At 54.7% G+C, this 19128-nt stretch overlaps 2 protein-coding genes and 1 long non-coding RNA gene across 3 annotated transcripts in view; 1 reads left to right on the top strand and 2 right to left on the bottom strand.

Moving 5' to 3' along the window:
• LOC139233057 (uncharacterized) overlaps nucleotides 1-10122 on the bottom strand; it is a 36515-nt gene extending 26393 nt beyond the window's left edge. The window contains exons 1-3 of the mRNA XM_070863577.1: nucleotides 10041-10122; nucleotides 6545-7809; nucleotides 449-796 (exon numbers count right to left, since the gene is read on the bottom strand). Coding sequence (XP_070719678.1) covers nucleotides 449-796; nucleotides 6545-7796 — 1600 coding nt within the window. The 5' untranslated portion in view covers nucleotides 7797-7809; nucleotides 10041-10122. The remainder of the gene's footprint in view (nucleotides 1-448; nucleotides 797-6544; nucleotides 7810-10040) is intronic.
• The window catches only part of LOC139232703 (uncharacterized), a 63063-nt gene that overhangs the window by 35588 nt on the left and 8347 nt on the right, over nucleotides 1-19128 (top strand). The window lies entirely within an intron of this gene.
• The window catches only part of polr2a (RNA polymerase II subunit A), a 52141-nt gene continuing 49830 nt past the window's right edge, over nucleotides 16818-19128 (bottom strand). The window contains exon 29 of the mRNA XM_070863176.1: nucleotides 16818-18833. Within this exon, the coding sequence (XP_070719277.1) occupies nucleotides 17719-18833 (1115 nt within the window). The 3' untranslated portion in view covers nucleotides 16818-17718. The remainder of the gene's footprint in view (nucleotides 18834-19128) is intronic.

Below are 19128 nucleotides of genomic sequence, written 5' to 3'. Positions count from 1 at the left end.
GCCGCGGTTCCCACATTACAACAGTGACTACACTCCAAAAGTACTTCATTGGCTGTAAAGCGCTTTGGGATGTCCGGTGGTCATGAAAGGCGCTATGTAAATGCATGTCTTTCTTTTGTTCAGACGTGCACATAGGGCGGAGAAGGGAGCCGGGCAGCGTCGGGAACGGAAACTCTGACTGACGTTTCGGAGTCTGCTCAGAGTGCCGCCAAACCGCGGGATTAACCGCAGACCTCGCTCGGCTTGAAGAATGCGTTTTCAAAATGGGCGGCGAAGACCGAAATGGTGAGCTCGCTTTCGGTGAGCAGGAAGCCGACTCCCGGTACCCAAAGGGGAACGAAATATCAGTTTGCCAACCCCTGGAACATTGCCCGCCAAGTGGCCGCTAACGTTGGCAGGCGGTAGCGGGGGTCACGCGCGCTGGTGAATCGCGCCGAGCGCTCCTCACCGTGAATGCAGGCCACATGCTCATCGCTCATGGCCGAGACGTGGTTAGTGCCGGATCGATCGCCGGTCTTGGGCTGCTCGGCCCCTCCCTCGCTCTCCGACTCTCCGGCACCGCTGGCCGGGCCATCCGATTCACGCTGACGCTTTCCCCCGCCGCTCCCCGAGCTGCCCTCCCCGCTGTCCTCCTCGCCGCCAAACAACTGCTCCGCCATCTGCGAGCCGATGCTGCACACGTGGCTGATGACGATACCGTTGTCGTGTACCGTTGCACGCTGGCACTGGGCACTGCCCTCCGAGCGTGGGACCTCATCCGGGTCGCTCGGCGGGTGTCCGTTCACTCCCAGCGTGTCTGTGGGGCGAAACACAACCAATTATCGGCAACAAAACTAACCGCAAACACACACACAGGCTTGCTCGCACAGTCCCCCGCGCATACACATACACACAGGTTCGTTCACGCGCACACATGCTCGCTCAGTCCCGCGCGCGCGCACACACCCAGAGGCTCGCTCGCAGACTCGTACACACAGGCTCGCTCGCAGTCCCCCGCGCGCACACATACATACACACAGGCTCGCTCAGTCGCGCGCGCGCACACACACACACACACACACACACACACACAGACTTGCTCGCACAAACTTGTACACACGCACACATGTTCGCTCGCACAGTCCCCCGCGCACACACACACACACACAGATAGAGGCTCGCACTCGCGCACACAGGCTCGCTCGCAGTTCCCCGCGCGCGCACATACATACACACAGGCTCGCTCGCACAGCCCCTTCGCGCATACACATACACACAGGCTCACTTGCACAGACTCGTACACGCACACACAGGCTCGCTCGCACGGCCCCTTCGCGCATACACATACACACAGGTTCGTACACACGCACACATGCTCGCTCAGTCCCCCGCGCGCGCGTGCATACACAAACACAGGCTCGCTCGCACAGACTCGTACACGCGCACACATTTCTCGCAGTCCCCCGCGCGCGTGCACACACAAACTTGCTTGCACAGTCCCCCTGCCCGCACACACGTGCGCTTGCTCACATGCAAACGCTCACACGCCTGCTCACTCGCTCCTCACTCATGCACACGCTCGCTCGCGCACGCACGCGTGCTCAGACGCGCACACAGGCTCGCTCGCACAGTCCCCCGCGCATTCACATACACACAGGCTCGTACACGCGCACACATGCTCGCTCAGTCCCCCGCGCACGCGGCGTGCGCATGCACGCACACACACACACTCAGGCTCACTCGCACAGACTCGTACACGCGCACACACACAAAGGCTCGCTCGCAGACTCGTACATGCGCACACATGTTCGCTCGCAGTCCCCCGCGGGCTCGCGCACATACACAGGCTCGCTCGCACAGACTCGTACACTTGTACACACAAGCACGCTCGCAGTCCCCCGTGCATACATATACATAAACACAGGCTCGCTCAGACTCGTACACGTGCACACATGTTCGCTCGCACAGTCCCCCGCACGCACGCACACACAGGCTCACACGCACAGACTCGTACACGTGCACACACGTTCGCTCGCAATCCCCCGCGCATACACATACACACAGGCTCGTACACGCGCACACATGCTCGCTCAGTCCCCCGCGCACACACATACACATATGCTTGCACAGTACCCCTGCCTGCACACACGTGCGCTTGCTCACGCGCGTGCGCTCACTCACACACACACACACACGCTCACTCACTCACATGCACGCTCACACGCCCGCTCGCACACTCAGACGCTCGCTCACTCACGCACGCTCCCTCGCACAGTCCCCCGCACATACACATAGGCTCGTACATGTGCGCACATGCTCGCTCAGTCCCCCGCGCGCACACATACACACACACAGGCTTGCTCGCACAGACTCGTACACGCACACACATGCTTGCTCGCAGTCCCCCGCACGCGCACACACGCTTGCATAGTCCACTGCGCGCGCACACACAGGCTCGCTCGCACAGCCCCCCGCGGGCACACATGCAGAGACTCGCTCGCACAGACTTGTACACGTGCACAGTCCTCCACGCATACACACACACACAAGCTCGTACATGCGCACACATGCTCGCTCAGTCCCCCGCGCATACACATACACAAACGGGCTCGCTCGCAGACTCGTACACGCGCGCACACATGTTCGCTCGCACAGTCCCCCGCGTGCGCACACAGGCTCGCTCGCACAGACTTGTACACGCGCACACGTTTGCTCGCAGTCCCCCGCACGCTCACATACACACTGGCTCACTCGCAGAGACTCGTACACGCGCACACAGGCTCGCTCACAAAACCCCTGCGCATACACATACACACAGGCTCGTACACATGCTCGCTCAGTCCCCTGCGTGCGCGCACACATAGGTTCGCTCGCACAGACTAGTACACGCGCACACAGGCTCGCTCGCACGGCCCCCCGCGCGCGCACACACACAGGCTCGCTCGCACAGACTCGTACACGCGCACACATGTTCGCTCGCAGTCCCCCGCGCACTCACATACGCTTGCACAGTCCCCCTGCCCGTGCACACGCTCGCTCGCTCACATGCACACACTCGCTCAATCATGGGCTCGCACGCGCACTCACTCACGCTCTCGCTCACACATGCTTACACACGCGCACACACACGCTCATTCACACACAGACTAGGGAACGCAGTGGGTTAAAGACTGGGCATTTACCTCTGGACTCAGAGTTGAAATGTAGCCAGTCCGACAGGCTGAAAGTCTCTGCTGTCTCTAAGGGTCTGATGTGAAAACTACTCTAATTTAGCCCTTGCACTCAGAGGCCAACATTGTGGCTCAGAGTGTCCCTGAGAAGACCACCCCTCCTGAACAAGTGAGACATTTTTATGATCCCCACACACTTGTCTCGGAGGGGTGGTCTTTACAGGGACACAGTGAGGCACAATGTTGGCCAAACACTCGGGTAAACTTTACCCTGCATCTCACCACACTAAACAATATCTGATGACGGTGCTGGACTCTGAATCTAACTGTACTAAACTGTACATGATGGCACATTAATAAGGGCAGGAATCGGCCATTCGGCCCCTCGAGCCTGCTCCGCCATTCAATATCATGGCTGATCTTCCACCGTAACTCCACTTTCCCGCCCGATCCCCATATCCTTTGATTCGCCTTGTGCTTTACTCTGAATCGCACTGTACTAAACTTTGCCTGAGGGGAGTGCTTTAGCCTGAATCCAAGGACGCACTGTGCAATGGGAATACAGAACATAAGAAATAGGAGAAGGAGTCGGCTATGCTCAGGTCTGCCCTTGGCTTCTGCCTCCTTATTTCAGAATGTTTCTCTGCCCGCGGAGGCCCACTGTACCCGATTGTTGGTGCTGACACTGGGCGCCGGGGAGAAGCATCGAAACTCGTCTCCTTCAAGTGTACAACACCAAGCTTTCCCACACCGACTACAACATCCCAGTCATTAACGTCAGTCTGCCACTCGATAAACTCCCAATGTACGATCAGTCAATTAACCACCGTAAACTTCAGCTCTCCAAACTCCGCTGCCCCGTGTCCTAACTCGCACCGAGTCCCGCTCACACATCACCCCGTGCTCATTGCCCCGTGTCCTAACTCGCACCGAGTCCCGCTCACCCATCACCCCCTGTCCTAACTCACACCGAGCCCCGCTCACCCATCACCCCCTGTGCCCCGTGTCCTAACTCGCACCGAGTCCCGCTCACCCATCACCCCCTGTGCCCCGTGTCCTAACTCGCACCGAGTCCCGCTCACCCATCACCCCGTGTCCTAACTCACACCGAGTCCCGCTCACCCATCACCCTCTGTGCCCCGTGTCCTAACTCACACCGAGTCCCGCTCACCCATCACCCCCTGTCCTAACTCACACCGAGTCCCGCTCACCCATCACCCACTGTGCCCCGTGACCTAACTCGTACCAAGTCCCGCTCACCCATCACCCCCTGTGCTCGCTGCCCCGTGTCCTAACTCGCACCGAGTCCCGCTCACCCATCACCCCCTGTGCTCGCTGACCCGTGTCCTAACTCGCACCGAGTCCCACTCACCCATCACCCTCTGTGCTCACTGCCCCGTGTCTTAACTCGCACCGAGTCCCCCTCACCCATCACCCCCTGTGCTCGCTGACCTACATTGGCTCCCGGTTAAGCAACGCCTTGATTTTAAAATTCTCGTCCTTGTTTACAAATCCCTCCATATCTCTGTAATCTCCTCCAGACCCCCCCCCCCCTCGAGATGTCTGCGCTCCTCCAATTCTGCCCTCCTGAGCATCCCTGATTATAATCGCTCCACCATCGGTGGCCGTGCCTTCTGTTGCCTGGGCCCCGAGCTCTGGAACTCCCTCCCTAAACCTCTCCGCCTTTAAGATACCCCTTAAAGCCCACCTCTTTGACCAAGCCCTGTCCTAATATCTCCTTATATGGCTCGGTTTCAAATTTTGTCTGATAATCGTTCTTGTGAAGCGGTTTGGGACGTTTTACTGCGTTAAAGGTGCTATATAAATGCAAGTTTTTGTTTTGTGGAGATGTATCTTGCACAGAGTGTGAGGAGAGACCTGGCTCGTTTCATCGCGGACCTTTACAGGCGAGAGCGCTAATGGACCATCCCAGTGTCCAATCCCATTCCCATCATACAGGGAGCGTGCCCCGATAGTCTGGTCCGGATTAATTCACACCGTAAACAATCCTACAGTCCCTACTGGCCCATCAATCAGCACAGAATCCATGTGCCTGCAACTGGACGGTGTGGTGGTAAACAAGTGATAGTGATGGTACTGACTTTAAAATGGTGGACGCTTAGAAATGGCAATGGCTCTGGTAACTGGAAATGGCGCAGGCTGTGGTGACTTCAAACCTCCGGGGCTGTGAATGCTGTGAACAGTCGGGGCTTTGATGACTGCGTTGTGAGGATGGTTGTGGCCATAAACACCAAGGCTCTGGTGGGCAACGGTGGGGGCTTTGGTGATCGCTGCCACAGGGAGGGGTTGAGGCAGATAGTATCGATGTGTTTAAGGGGAAGCTGGATAAACACATGAGGGAGAAAGGAATAGAAGGATATGGTGATGGGGTGAGACGGAGAGGGATGGGAGGGGGCTGGTGTGGAGCATAAACCCCGGCATGGAGCCGTGGGGCTCAATAGCCTGTTTCTGGGCTGTACGCTCGATGTTATAATCATCAATTTCAAAGTGTCAATGCACTTCATAACACGCAAGTATACCAACAGCTTGTATTTATATAGCGCCTTTAACATAGTGAAACGTCCCAAGGTGTTTCACAGGAGTGTTATGCGATAAAAATTTGACACCGAGAGGCAATAAGTAGAAATTAGAACAGGTGACCGCTTGGTCACCGAGGTCGGTTTTAAGGAGCGTCTCGAAAGAGGAGAGAGAGGCGGAGAGGTTTAGTGAGGGAGTTCCAGAGCTTGGGGACCAGGCAACAGAAGGCACAGCCATCAATGGTGGAGCGGTTATAATCAGGGATGCTCAGGAGGGCAGGAAAGCACACATCTCGGGGGGGTTGTGGGGCTGGAGCGATAGGGAGGGGCGAGGGCCATAGAGGGATTTGTAAACAAGGATGAGAATTTTTAAATTGAGACATTGCTTAACTGGAAGCCAATGTAGGTCAGCGAGCACAGAGGGTGATGGGTGAGCGGGACTCGGTGCGAGTTAGGACACGGGGCAGCGAGCACAGGGGGTGATGGGTGAGCGGGACTCGGTGCGAGTTAGGACACGGGGCAGCAAGCACAGGGGGTGATGGGTGAGCGGGACTCGGTGCGAGTTAGGACACGGGGCAGCAAGCACAGGGGGTGATGGGTGAGCGGGACTCGGTGCGAGTTAGGACACGGGGCAGCCGAGGTTTGGATCAGCTCTAGTTTACGTCGGGTAGAATGTGGGAGGCCAGCCAAGCGTGCGTTGGAATAGTCAAGTCTAGCGGTAACAAAGGCACGGATGAGGGTTTCTCAAAGCTGTTCTAACGATGCTGTAACTGTGGTGCATGTGCAAGTCTCGACAACGAACCGTTTGAACTAATGCCCCGAACCGTTCCGAGCGAACGCACTGAAGCCAACACTTACCCCCAACGACGCTGAATGGCGCTCGCCCGCCAGAGATCCCGGCTTCGGCCGGCTTGGTGCGGCCGGACGCGGGACCTTGCGCCTGCTCCTGGGCCCCGAAGACCATCGAGTTGTGGGCCGAGGTATCCCCGCCGGCCTCCTCCCGGTGTAGCTGGAGAGCGTCCTTGTGGCGCGCGGCGTAGCGGGAGTACAAGGGGTGTTCTCGGTCCGGCGCCAGCTTCCCCAGCAGCAGCAGCCGTGCGCCCGGTGCTTGGTCAACGTTCTCCCCGTGGTCCATGGCGCCCGCGGTTCGGCCGGCGGCCTGCGCCCGGGGGCCCTCCTTGGCCTTCTCCGCCGCGCCGGCCGCAATGCTTGCCCTGAAGGGGGCGGTGTGGCTGGAGTGAGTCAGGTGTCGGAGCTCCTGGCAGTGGGCGAGGGAGAGGCCCTGGGGCCTGGCGTTGGGGCCTGTGGCGGCGGGTTTGGGCCACGGGCCGTTGCCGCCTCCTCCTCCTCCTCCTCCTCCTCCTCCTCCCCCCGGCGGCGGCGAGGCTCGGCAGCTCTCCGAGCACGGGCGGAAGCCGGGAGCCGCCCCGCCGCTGAAGGCCAAGGGCCCCCGCGCCGCACCGCCCCTCTCCGGCCCCTGGTCGGCCGCGTGGCGGGCGGGGGAGAGGCTAGTCCTGGCGCCCCGGAGCCGCGCGGCCCGCCGGCGGCGTGAGAACAGGTTCCAGAGCCGCCACTGGAAGGTCAGGGGGGAGATGCGGTGGTACAGAAAGAGGTGGAAGGCCTGCAGCAGCTTGCGGCGCTTCTGAAAACGTCGGCGCCTCAGGCCCGGGGACCGCGTGCACCTCCGCCGCTCGGCGCCCGCCCCCTGCCCGTCAGCGAAGGCGCAGCGGCCCCCCGCCCAACCCTCGCTGCCCTTCGCGGGTGGAGCGCCGCACTCCGGCACGTCCCAGCCGGCCGCCACGCCCCAGTCGCCCGGCGCTCGCTCCGACAGCTCCTCCAGGACGCTGCATGCCGCCGGCCGGTGGTTCCAGGCGGTGTGGTTGGGCAAGGGGTGGCCCCCGCCCTTGGCCAGCCTCCCCCCCGCTGGCTCGGAACCGCCGCAGCCCATCGCTTCCCGGAGCCAGCCCTCTGCCGATCCGGTCTTCTCCCTCCTCCCTTTGAAGTCCATTCTCCCGCTGGGACAAAGCTGCTCCTTTGTGAAGGGGGACGGGGCGACACGTTTGACACCAGCCTGCCCGCAGTGTTTCTTCCCTTGGACGTTATCTCGCATACTTCCCAGCTACCTGCGGATGAGAGATGGGGCTTTTTAGAACACAAGAAAATCAGAAATAGGAGCAGGAGTTGGCCATTCGGCCCCTCGAGCCTGCTCCGCCATTCAATAAGATCATGGCTGATCTGCTCTTGGCCTCAGCTCCACTTCCCTGCCCGCTCCCCATAACCCTCGACTCCCCTATTATTAAAAAAGTTGTCGATCTCCACCTTAAATATATTCAGTGACCCAGCCTCCACAGCTCTCTGGGGCAGAGAATTCCACAGATTCATGAGAAGAAATTCCTCCTCATCTCCATTTTAAATGGGCAACCCCTTATTCTGAAACTATGCCCCCTGGTTCTAGATTCCCCCACAAGGGGAAACATCCTCTCTGCATCTACCCTGTCAAGCCCCTTCAGAATCTTATACATTTCGATAAGATCACCTCTCATTCTTCTAAACTCCATTGATTAGAGGCCCAACCTGCTCAACCTTTCTTTCTAAGTCAACCCCTTCATCTCTGGAATCAACCTAGTGAACCTTCTCTGAGCTGCCTCCAATGCAAGTATATCCCTCCTTAAATACAGAGACCAAAACTGTACGCAGTGCTCCAGGTGTGGTCTCACCAATACCCTGTACAGTTGTAGCAGGACTTCTCTGCTTTTATATCCATCCCCCTTGCAATAAAGGCCAACATTCCATTTGCCTTCCTGATCACTTGCTGTACCTGCATGCTAACTTTTTGTGTTTCATGTACAAGGACCCCCAGATCCCACATTGTATAATCTCTCCCCATTTAAATAATCATTTGCTTTTTTACTTTCCCTGCCAAAGTGGATAACCTCACATTTTCCCACATTATACTCCACCTGCCAAATTTTTGCCCACTCACTTAGCCTGTCTATATTCTTTTGTGAGTGGGCAAAAATTATTCTCATCTAACTTTCACACGTACCTCCTGTTAGCCGGGGCCCAAGGCACAGGGCCCAGTAGCCAGCGCACTGTCTGTTCACCCAGTCCCGAGCCGAGAGGCACAGAGGCCCAATTGAACACCCTCTTTGCCAGCTGTCTTAGCGGAGGCCAGAAATCAAAGAGTTTATTTCCCCACTTGAGCATCCCAGTAGAGCTTCCGAAAATTAAACAGACTCATCCCTTGCATAGTACAGAATGTGAAACATTAACAAAACACCAAAACCCCCCAATCACTACCAAAACACAATACCTTTAAAATGAATAGGTTACACTGCACCTTGAAGATCAAACATTGACAATCTCCCACAAATCAAGAGGGAAAATACACAGCCACAGTTAGTCTGCAGGGGACCCTGCAAAAATCATTCGATCAGAACGAGATTAAATTGCACACTCAGAAGTAAAACCCTGGGAAACGCTGGAACACAAAAATCGGCAACTGCAAATTCCCTTCAATGCAATTCAGCTGAAAATTAACACAGCCCTCCGCATTTAAATAGGTTTCCCCCGCAAGAATAAAGTGCTGCAGTAACCTGCTCCAGAAAATAGGAGCATTAGGGGAAATATTGGGGAGGGGGAAAAATATTTGAGAGGAAGGTCTGGGTGGGGGAGACAGAGTTTATCCTCTGCAGTGGGGGAGCTGCTCTAGTTTCCAGGTAGAGGGTAGGGTAGGGTGACCCCCTCCCATATCCCTGTCACCCCCCTCCCATATCCCCATCCCTGCACATTGAAAACCCCTGACAAAGCAACCCAGCCCCCCTTTCCCTCCCCCGCTCCCCTCTCTCGCACCATCCCCTCTCCCCTCTTTCTCTCTCTCCCACCATCCCACTCTCCTACCCTCTCACATTCCCCTTACCCTCCCCCTCTCACCATCACTCCTGCCCTCTCACCCACCAAGCCCCTCTCTGTCTCCCTACCCCTCCTTTTTCTTTCTCTCTCCCACCATCCCCCTCTCCCCTCTCGCTCTCACCATCCCCTCCTTTCTCCCTCCCACCATCCCCCTCTCCCTTCCTCTCATATCCCCCCCCCTCTCACCATCACTCACTCTTTCCCACCAAGCCCCTCTCCCCTCCTTTTTCCCTCTCTGTCTCTCCTACCATCCCTCTCCTTTCTCTCTCTCTCACCATCCCCCTCTCCCCTCCTTTTTCTGTCCCACCCACCATCCCCCTCTCACATTCCTCCCTTACCCTCCCCCTCTCACCATCACACACACACTCACTCACTCACTCACTCACACTCTCACTCTCACTCTCTCTCTCTCTCTCTCTCAACCCCTCCCTCTCTCTCTCACCATCACTCTCTTTCTCCCTCTTCTCCTCAGTCGCTCTCTCCAGCACGTCACCGCCGCGTTCCCTCTGACCTCAGCACGCACGGCCCAGGCCGCGCCCCCTCCCCCGCTCGTCACACGTTGTGCGCGTCTGCGTCACGTGATGTGCGCGGGCCCGGGGGCGGCGGGGCAAGCACCGTTAGTCCGCGCGAGAAGTATCCCGGATCCGCTCGGGGGCGGTACTGAGGGAGCGCCGCACTGTCGGAGGGGCGGTACTGAGGGAGCGCCGCACTGTGGGAGGGCCTTCCTCTTCTACCTGGACTGGAGTCTTGCTGTGTAACCGGGGGGGCATGTTGTGGCCAATTCCAGCACCGATGATGTAATGTGTCCTCTCCGGTCCCATTTCTCCAAGTCCCGACAGACTGGGCTACATGTGTCGTGTCTCTGAGCTGAGTGGGATCGGGATTGGATCTGGGTGTCTCTCTCCTGTCCATCCCCGCTCCACCCAAGGGCTGGATTGGAATCAAAGCCCCGGGTCCCACCCCTCCGGGGGTGCTGGGTCAGTGCGGTGCCCCCAACACCATCCCCACTGACCCAAAACCCTCTCCGCCTCAACACCACCGGCGCCCCCTGGCTGCAGTGTGCACCGTCTACAAGATGCACTGCAGCAACTCGCCAAGGCTTCTTCGGCAGCACCTCCCAAACTGCGACCTCTACCGCCTAGAAGGACAAGGGCAGCAGGCCCATGGGAACACCACCACCTCCACGTTCCCCTCCCAGTCACACACCATCCCGACTTGGAAATATATCGGCTGTTCCTTCATCGTCGCTGGGTCACAATCCTGGAACTCCCTCCCTAACAGCATTGTGGGAGCACCTTCACCACACGGACTGCAGCGGTTCAAGAAGGCGGCTCACCATCACCTTCTCAAGGGGCAATTAGGGATGGGCAATAAATGCCAGTCTTGCCAGCAATGCCCACATCCCATAAAGTTTGACTTCCTCCCTAACTCTGTAATCTCCTCCAGCCCCCCCCCCCCACCCCGAGATGTCTGCACTCCTCTATTTCTGCCCTCCTGAGCATCCCTGATTATAATCGCTCCATCATCGGTGGCCGTGCCTTCTGTTGCCTGGGCCCCAAGCTCTGGAACTCCCTCCCTAAACCTCTCCGCCTCTCTTTCCTCCTTCAAGACGCTCCTTAAAACCGACCTCTGTGACCAAGCTTTGGTCACCTACGCTAATTTCTACTTATGCAGCTCGGTGTCAAATTTTTATCGCACCTTAGGACGTTTCACTATGTTAATCACCATCATCATAGGTAGTCCCTCGAAGCGAGGATGACTTGCTTCCACGCTAAAAAGGGATGAGTTCACGGGCGTTTCAATGAAGGACCTAATATTCCGGATCCCGAACTACATCCTGAAGGGTGGAAGATGCCTGTGGATTTTTTTAACGTGGGGTGGCCGTTGCACACCAGCCACCACACGGGCTTGACAGAGCTAGGTCTTGGTCCAGTGGCAAGGGTTAACCAAGACGACTGGAGACCATCTCTGCTGCATGGACCTCGTGCGCACACATATCGCAGTGTGGGCTAGGCCCGTGCTTTCCCTGGGCCCTCGCCTCTTCTGGACCCCGAACTCACACCTCTCCTGGGCCCCAATCACATCCCTCTACAATCTCTCGCCGCTCCTTCGCCCCGACCTCGCCGCTCCTGCAGTACCTGCCCGCGCTCCAATCATCGACCTGGACCTTGATGACGTCAATTTTCGCTATATATATATATATATACAGGTTGTTGTTGTCATATCATCATCATCATAGGCACTCCCTCGAAATCGAGGAAGACATGCTTCCACTCCGAAAGTGAGTTCTTTGGTGGTTGAACAGTCCAATATGAGAGCCACAGACTCTGTCACAGGTGGGACAGACATTTGTCGGGGGAAGGGTGGGGTTGGGACTGATTTACCGCACGCTCCTTCCGCTGCCTGCACCTGACCTCTTCATGTTTGCGGCGTTGAGACTCGAACAACTCAACGCCCTCCCGGATGTTCGTTCTCCATCTCGGGCGGTCTTCGGCCAGGGACTCCCAGGTGTCAGAGGGGATGTTGCACTTTACCAGGGAGGCTTTGAGGGTGTCCTTGTAACGTTTCCTCTGTCCACCTTTGGCTCGTTTAACATGAAGGAGCTCCATATATAGCAGTTGCTTATGGAATCGCGTGTCTGGTATGCGAACTAAGTGGCCTGCCCAGTGAAGCTGATCTAGTGTGGTTAGTGCTTCGATGCTGGGGATGTTGGCCTGGGCGAGGACGCTAATGTTGGTGCGTCTGTCCTCCCAGGGGATTTGCAGGATCTTGCGGAGACATCGTTGGTGGTATTTCTTCAGTGACTTGAGGTGCCTTCTGTAAGTCGTCCATGCCTCTGACCCATATAGGAGGGCAGGTATTACTACAGCCCTGTAGACCATAAGCTTGGTGGTAGGTTTGAGGGCCTGGTCTTCGACCACTCTTTGGAGACAGCCTCAAACAAGAAATAAGGGATGTGTGCAATTAAGATACAGCAGTTATCATGGGCGACTTTAAGCTACATATTGATTGGGCTAAACAAACTGGTAGCAATGCGGTGGAGGAGGATTTCCTGGAGTGTATTAGGGATGGTTTTCTAGACCAATATGTCGAGGAACCAACTAGAGAGCTGGCCATCCTAGACTGGATGATGTGTAATGAAAAGGGACTAATTAGCAATCTTGTTGTGCGAGGCCCCTTGGGGAAGAGTGACCATAATATGGTAGAATTCTTTATTAAGATGGAGAGTGACACAGTTAATTCGGAAACTAGGGTCCTGAACTTAAGGAAAGGTAACTTCGACGGTATGTGTCGTAAATTGGCTAGAATAGACTGGCAAATGATACTGAAAGGGTTGACGGTGGATAAGCAATGGCAAACATTTAAAGATCACATGGATGAACTTCAGCAATTGTACATCCCTGTCTGGAGTAAAAATAAAACGGGGAAGGTGGCTCAACCGTGACTAACAAGGGAAATTAAGAATAGTGTTAAAGCCAAGGAAGAGGCATATAATTTGGCTAGAAAAAGCAACAAACCTGAGGACTGGGAGAAATTTAGAATTCAACAGAGGAAGACGAAGGGTTTAATTAAGAGGGGGAAAATAGAGTACGAGAGGAAGCTTGCAGGGAACATAAAAACTGACTGCAAAAGCTTCTATAAATATGTGGAGAAAAAGATTAGTAAAGACAAACGTAGGTCCCTTGCAGTCGGATTCAGGTGAATTTATAATGGGAAACAAAGAAATGGCAGACCAATTGAACTAACACTTTGGTTCTGTCTTCACGAAGGAAGACATAAATAACCTTCTGAATGTACTAGAGGACAGTAGGTCTAGTGAGAAGGAGGAACTGAAGGATATCCTTATCAGGCCGGAAATTGTGTTAGGAAAATTGATGGGATTGAAGGTCGATAAATCGCCAGGGCCTGATAGTCTGCATCCCAGAGTACTTAAGGAAGTGGCCATAGAAATAGTGGATGCATTGGTGATCATTTTCCAACAGTCTATTGACTCTGGATCAGTTCCTATAGACTGGAGGGTAGCTAATGTAACACCACTTTTTAAAAAAGGAGAGAGAAAGCAGGTAATTATAGATCTGTTAGCCTGACATCAGTAGTGGGGAAAATGTTGGAATCAATCATTAAGGATGAAATAGCAACGCATTTGGAAAGCAGTGACAGGATTGGACCAAGTCAGCATGGATTTATAAAAGGGAAATCATGCTCGTCGAATCTTCTGGAATTTTTTTGAGGATGTAACTAGTAGAGTGGACAAGGGAGAACCAGTGGGTGTGGTGTATTTGGACTTTCAAAAAGCTTTTGACAAGGTCCCTTACAAGAGCAAAATCAAAGCGCATGGTATTGGGGGTAATGTACTGATGTGGATAGAGAACGGGTTGGCAGACAGGAAGCAGAGAGACGGGTCCTTTTCAGAATGGCAGGCAGTGACTAGTGGGGTGCCGCAGGGCTCAGTGCTGTGACCCCAACTCTTTACAATATACATTGATGATTTAGATGAAGGAATTGAGTGTAATATCTCCAAGTTTGCGGATGACACTAAACTAGGTGGCGATGTGAGCTGTGAGGAGGATGCTAAGAGGCTGCAGGGTGACTTGGACAGGTCAGGTGAGTGGGCAAATGCATGGCAGATGCAGTATTATGTGGATAAATGTGACGTTATCCACTTTGGGGGCAAAAACACAAAGGCAGAATATTATCTGGATGGCGGCAGATTAGGAAAAGGGGAGGTGCAACGAGACCTGGTTGTCATGGTTCATCAGTCACTGAAAGTGGGTATGCAGGTACAGCAGGCGGTGAAGAAGGCAAATGGTACGTTGGCCTTCATAGCTAGGGGATTTGAGTATAGGAGCAGGGAGGTCTTACTGCAGTTGTACAGTGCAGTAAGTGAGGCCTCACCTGGAATATTGTGTTCAGTTTTGGTCTCGTAATCTGATGAAGGACATTCTTGCTATTGAGGGAGTGCAGCGAAGGTTCACCAGACTGATTCCAGGGATGGCTGGGCTGTCATATGAGGAGAGACTGGATCAATTGGGCCTTTATTCACTGGAGTTTAGAAGGATGAGAGGGGATCTAATAGAAACTTATAAGATTCTGATGGGACTGGACAGGTTAGATGCGCGAAGAATGTTCCCGATGTTGGGGAAGTCCAGAACCAAGGGACATAGTCTTAGGATAAGGGGTAGGCCATTTAGGACTGAGATGAGGAGAAACTTCTTCACTCAGAGAGTTGTTAACCTATGGAATTCCCTGCCGCAGAGAGTTGTTGATGCCAGTTCATTGGATATATTCAAGAGGGAGTTAGATATGGCCCTTACGGCTAAAGGTATCAAGGGGTATGGAGAAAAAGCAGGAAAGCGGTACTGAGGGAGTGATAAGCCATGATCTTATTAAATGGTGGTGCAGGCTTGAAGGGCTGAATGGCCTAATCCTGCACCTATTTTTTATGTTTGTATGTTTTCCTCAGGCAGCCGAAGGCCAAAGGTGGTTGTTGTGCACTGTGAATCACTCTGTGTCCGTCTCTCTGCCCGGTGAATCTCCCAGATTTTCACCACTTGCCACCTACAGGTTTCTGCAGCTGACCAAAGCCTCGATCCTCTGAACAAGGCTTGTTGGTTCGACAGGCCGAGCCGAACGCGAGTCCGGGCGTCACTGGGAGTCTCTCTCAGACACTGGGTTGGGCATTGTGTTGTGTGTCTAGCTGGTTGCTGATGATTGACGCTGGGGCCCCTGTGGGACAGGCTGCCGCCCGATCAGTCTGACACTGTTGTAACACCGGCAAATGTAGATCGGCGTCGGGAGTCCGAGGCAGGAGGGGAGGGTCTCCGGGAGCAGGTTCGGGGGGGCTCGAGGTCGGGCAGGTTTGCTCGCTCCTTCCTCCACGTGACCTCCTGCCCTCTCTCTATAGGTCACAAGTCACCACCTCTAATCCCTGACCCTTCAGTTCAACCTGCCCTTTGTTGGAAGTCAACCAGGGCGTTTGCTCTTGGTCCCCACCCAGTGACTCCTGTTGGGCAGTTTGAGGGCAGGATGTGCTCTCCCTGTCCTGCGTTCCACCCTTGGGAGTCCCTGGCCAAAGACCGCCCTAAGTGGAGGAACTGCATCCGGGAGGGTGCTGAGCACCTCGAGTCTCGTCGCCGAGAGCGTGCAGAAACCAAGCGGAAGAAGCGTGCGGCAAACTAGTCCCACCCATCCTTTCCTCCAATCACTGTCTGTCCCACCTGTGACAGGGACTGTGGCTCTCGTATTGGACTGTTCAGCCACCTAAGGACTCACGTTTAGAGTGGAAGCAAGTCTTCCTCGATTCCAAGGGACTGCCTATGATGATTGATGTCCTGCCGACTCGGACACAGACTGGACGGGTTTCCTCTCTCTGGCCATTGTCACCGGACTGGGCGCCATGCTGATCCTGATCTGGGGATCAGCGACGGTGTTTGCCCACACGGGAAGCGAGGAGTCAGTTTCCAGGCTGCCCCACAGAATGAAATAAAAACCCACTTGCGAAATTGCAGCTCCCTTGTGTGGATATTCAGTGATTCCCCCAGGAAGATGAGGAGGAATTTCTCAGTTAGATGAGGGAGCTTGTGTTTTGGTTTGATAAATACAGGCTTTATGACATTGCAATTCTGTGGTTCTGATAAAAGACTTGCATTTCTATAGCGCCTTTCATAACCACCAAATGTCTCAGCGCTTTACAGCCAATGAAGTACTTTTGAAGTGTAGTCACTGTTGTAATATGGGAAATGTGGCAGCCAATTTGCGCACAGCAAGTTCCACACACAGCAATGTGATAATGACCCAGATCATGTGTTTTTTTAAATACGTCTATCCGAGCGCAGACAGGGCCTTGGTTTAATGTCTCGTCCAAAAGAGGGCACCTCCGACAGCTCCCTCAGCACTGCCCCAAAATCGTATCTGATCGGGATCGGTATCAACTACTCGTTACGGTTGTATGTTTTTTGTTGTATAACTAGTGTGTTATATTCCATCTTAAACTCTGATTAAACACAATATACCCACCACATTTGGTTCACAGTCGATCCTGATTATTAAAGTGACCAGAGATAGCCTTAAACTTGACTATTTCGAACAGTACAATATCTCCACAAGCCCAGAAGTCAAAGGACAGAAAATCCCAATCACTGACATCGGTCACAGGGAAATTTCAATGCCCTAGTTATTCAAAAAGGAATCAAAATTAAAGGATGAGAAACCACAGAACTCCACAAAAATTAGTAAAATTTTATTTTTTTTGTAGTATTTTTCCGACATTTCCGAAGAGAAAACAGGAAAAAAAGACTAGTAAATGTACTGTACACATTGTCAGGCAGACAAACACTGCCTCTTAAACAGCTTTCGGACCCCGTTTTCACAGGCAAATCGCAAGAGTCACTTCAGAACCAGTTGGTTTGAGAAAAATCTGCTTCCCCCAAACCCGCAACAAATAAAAGGCTCCATGTCCGTCTCCGCTGAAGGGACACGGCTGGGGGGCAGGGGTCAAAGGTTGTTTGTTTCACACATTAACCCATTTCCCTCCCTCCCTCGATATCGATAACCCACCTCTCCTTTCCCTCCGGATGGAATAAATTCCTTTCAGGCTCGCTGGCCTCGAGCACAAGTCACATCCACGTATAAATAAACCATTTCAGGCTGGACAGACCAGCATCGCCCCATCGCCCTGGGTTACCAGGGGAGGGGGGAGAAAAACGCCCAGCAAACAATTCTCACGTCGCATTATTCCCAAAGTACGAGAGATTTTAAATTCACACTTGACCAGGTGGGGGGGGAAAAGGTTTGAAAAACCTTCATTAAAAACCCATTACTGCACCCAGATTTCAAACTGTCCAAAAGCAAAAAATATATATATTCAAATTATACACAGTTCCTCCTTTCCAAATCTTAAAGATTTTTTTTTTAAAAAGAAAAGATTCCCGGATTCCGATGTTCCGCTAATTCCTTCCCCGCGAGGTCGATATAAAACGTGGAACACCAGCAAATAACAAGTCCAGTTCAAATCGGGCGAGAGGCTGAGTGTTGAAAGTTGCAGACGTACACGGGCTGCATACACAGTCCCGCGGGACGGTGAAGGGACCTCGCCACCCCCTCCCCCCTCCCCAGCGCCTTCAGTTCTCCTCGTCGCTGTCCTCTGGGCTGATGGCGGGGCTGGTGAGGCTGTAGGTGGGCGAGGTGGGGCTGTAGCCTGGGGAGGTGGGAGAGTAGGTCGAGCCCTTGGGGCTGGTGGGCGAGTAGGTGGGCGAGGTAGGGGAGTACTTGGGGGAGGTGGGGGAGTAGGTGGGGGAGGTTGGCGAGTACTTGGGGGAGGTGGGGGTGTAGACGGGAGAGGTGGGAGAGTAGGTGGGAGAGGTGGGCGAGTACTTGGGCGTGGTGGGCGAGTAGGTGGGCGATGTCGGCGAGTATTTGGGCGATGTGGGCGAGTATTTGGGCGATGTGGGCGAGTATTTGGGGGAGGTGGGAGTGTACTCCGGGGAGCTGGGGCTGTAGGAAGGGCTGGTGGGCGAGTATTTGGGGCTGGTGGGGGAATAGCTGGGACTGCTGGGGCTGTAGCTGGGCGAGCTGGGAGTGTAAGTGGGCGACTGGGGCGTGTAGCGGGGGCTCGAGGGGGAGTAGCTGGGGGAGGTGGGACTGTAGCTGGGGGAGGTGGGACTGTAGCTGGGGGAGGTGGGACTGTAGTTCGGAGAGGTGGGCGTGTAGCTGGGCGAAGTAGGGCTGTAACTGGGGGAGGTGGGGCTGTAGTTGGGGGAGGTGGGCGTGTAGTTGGGGGAGGTGGGCGAGTAGCTGGGGCTGGTTGGAGAGTAGGACGGTGAGGTGGGAGAATAGGAGGGAGAGGTGGGGGAGTAACTGGGAGAGGTGGGGCTGTAAGAGGGGCTGGTTGGCGAGTAGCTGGGTGAGGTGGGTGAGTAGCTGGGGCTGGTGGGGCTGTAGCTGGGGCTGGTGGGAGAGTAGGAGGGGGAGGTGGGGGAGTAGGAGGGGGAGGTGGGGGAGTAGGAGGGGCTGGTGGGGGAGTAGCTGGGGGAGGTGGGACTGTAACTGGGGGAGGTGGGACTGTAACTGGGGGAGGTGGGAGAGTAGTTGGGACTGGTGGGGCTGTAGGAAGGAGAGGTGGGACTGTAGGACGGGGACGTTGGGGAATAGCTGGGACTCTGGGGCGTGTAGCCACCCGGAGACCTCGGCTCATAGGCAGGGGAGGTTGGCGAGTAGCTGGGGGACATCGCCCCACCTGGGGAAAAAAATAACAGGTCAGTTAGAGACATTGCAAAAAACAGTACTGCAACAGTGAGCTATCAGGAAATATTGAACAAGCTGGAACATTTTTCTTAAGAAGGCTGAAGGAAGAAAGGCGTGTATTTATATAGCGCCTTTCACGACCTCCGGACGTCCCAAAGTGCTTTACAGACACTGAATTACTTTGAGTGTAGTCACTGTTGTAATATAGGAAATGCGGCAACTAATTTGCGCACAGCAAGCTCCCACACACAGCAATGTGATAATGACCAAATTATCTGTTTTAGTGA

The sequence above is a fragment of the Pristiophorus japonicus genome, chromosome 20 (genome assembly GCF_044704955.1).
Source record: "Pristiophorus japonicus isolate sPriJap1 chromosome 20, sPriJap1.hap1, whole genome shotgun sequence".
NCBI lineage: Eukaryota > Metazoa > Chordata > Chondrichthyes > Pristiophoridae > Pristiophorus > Pristiophorus japonicus.
The sequence above is the reverse complement of the archived record's forward strand: the minus strand, read 5'-3'. Positions and strand labels throughout refer to the sequence as shown.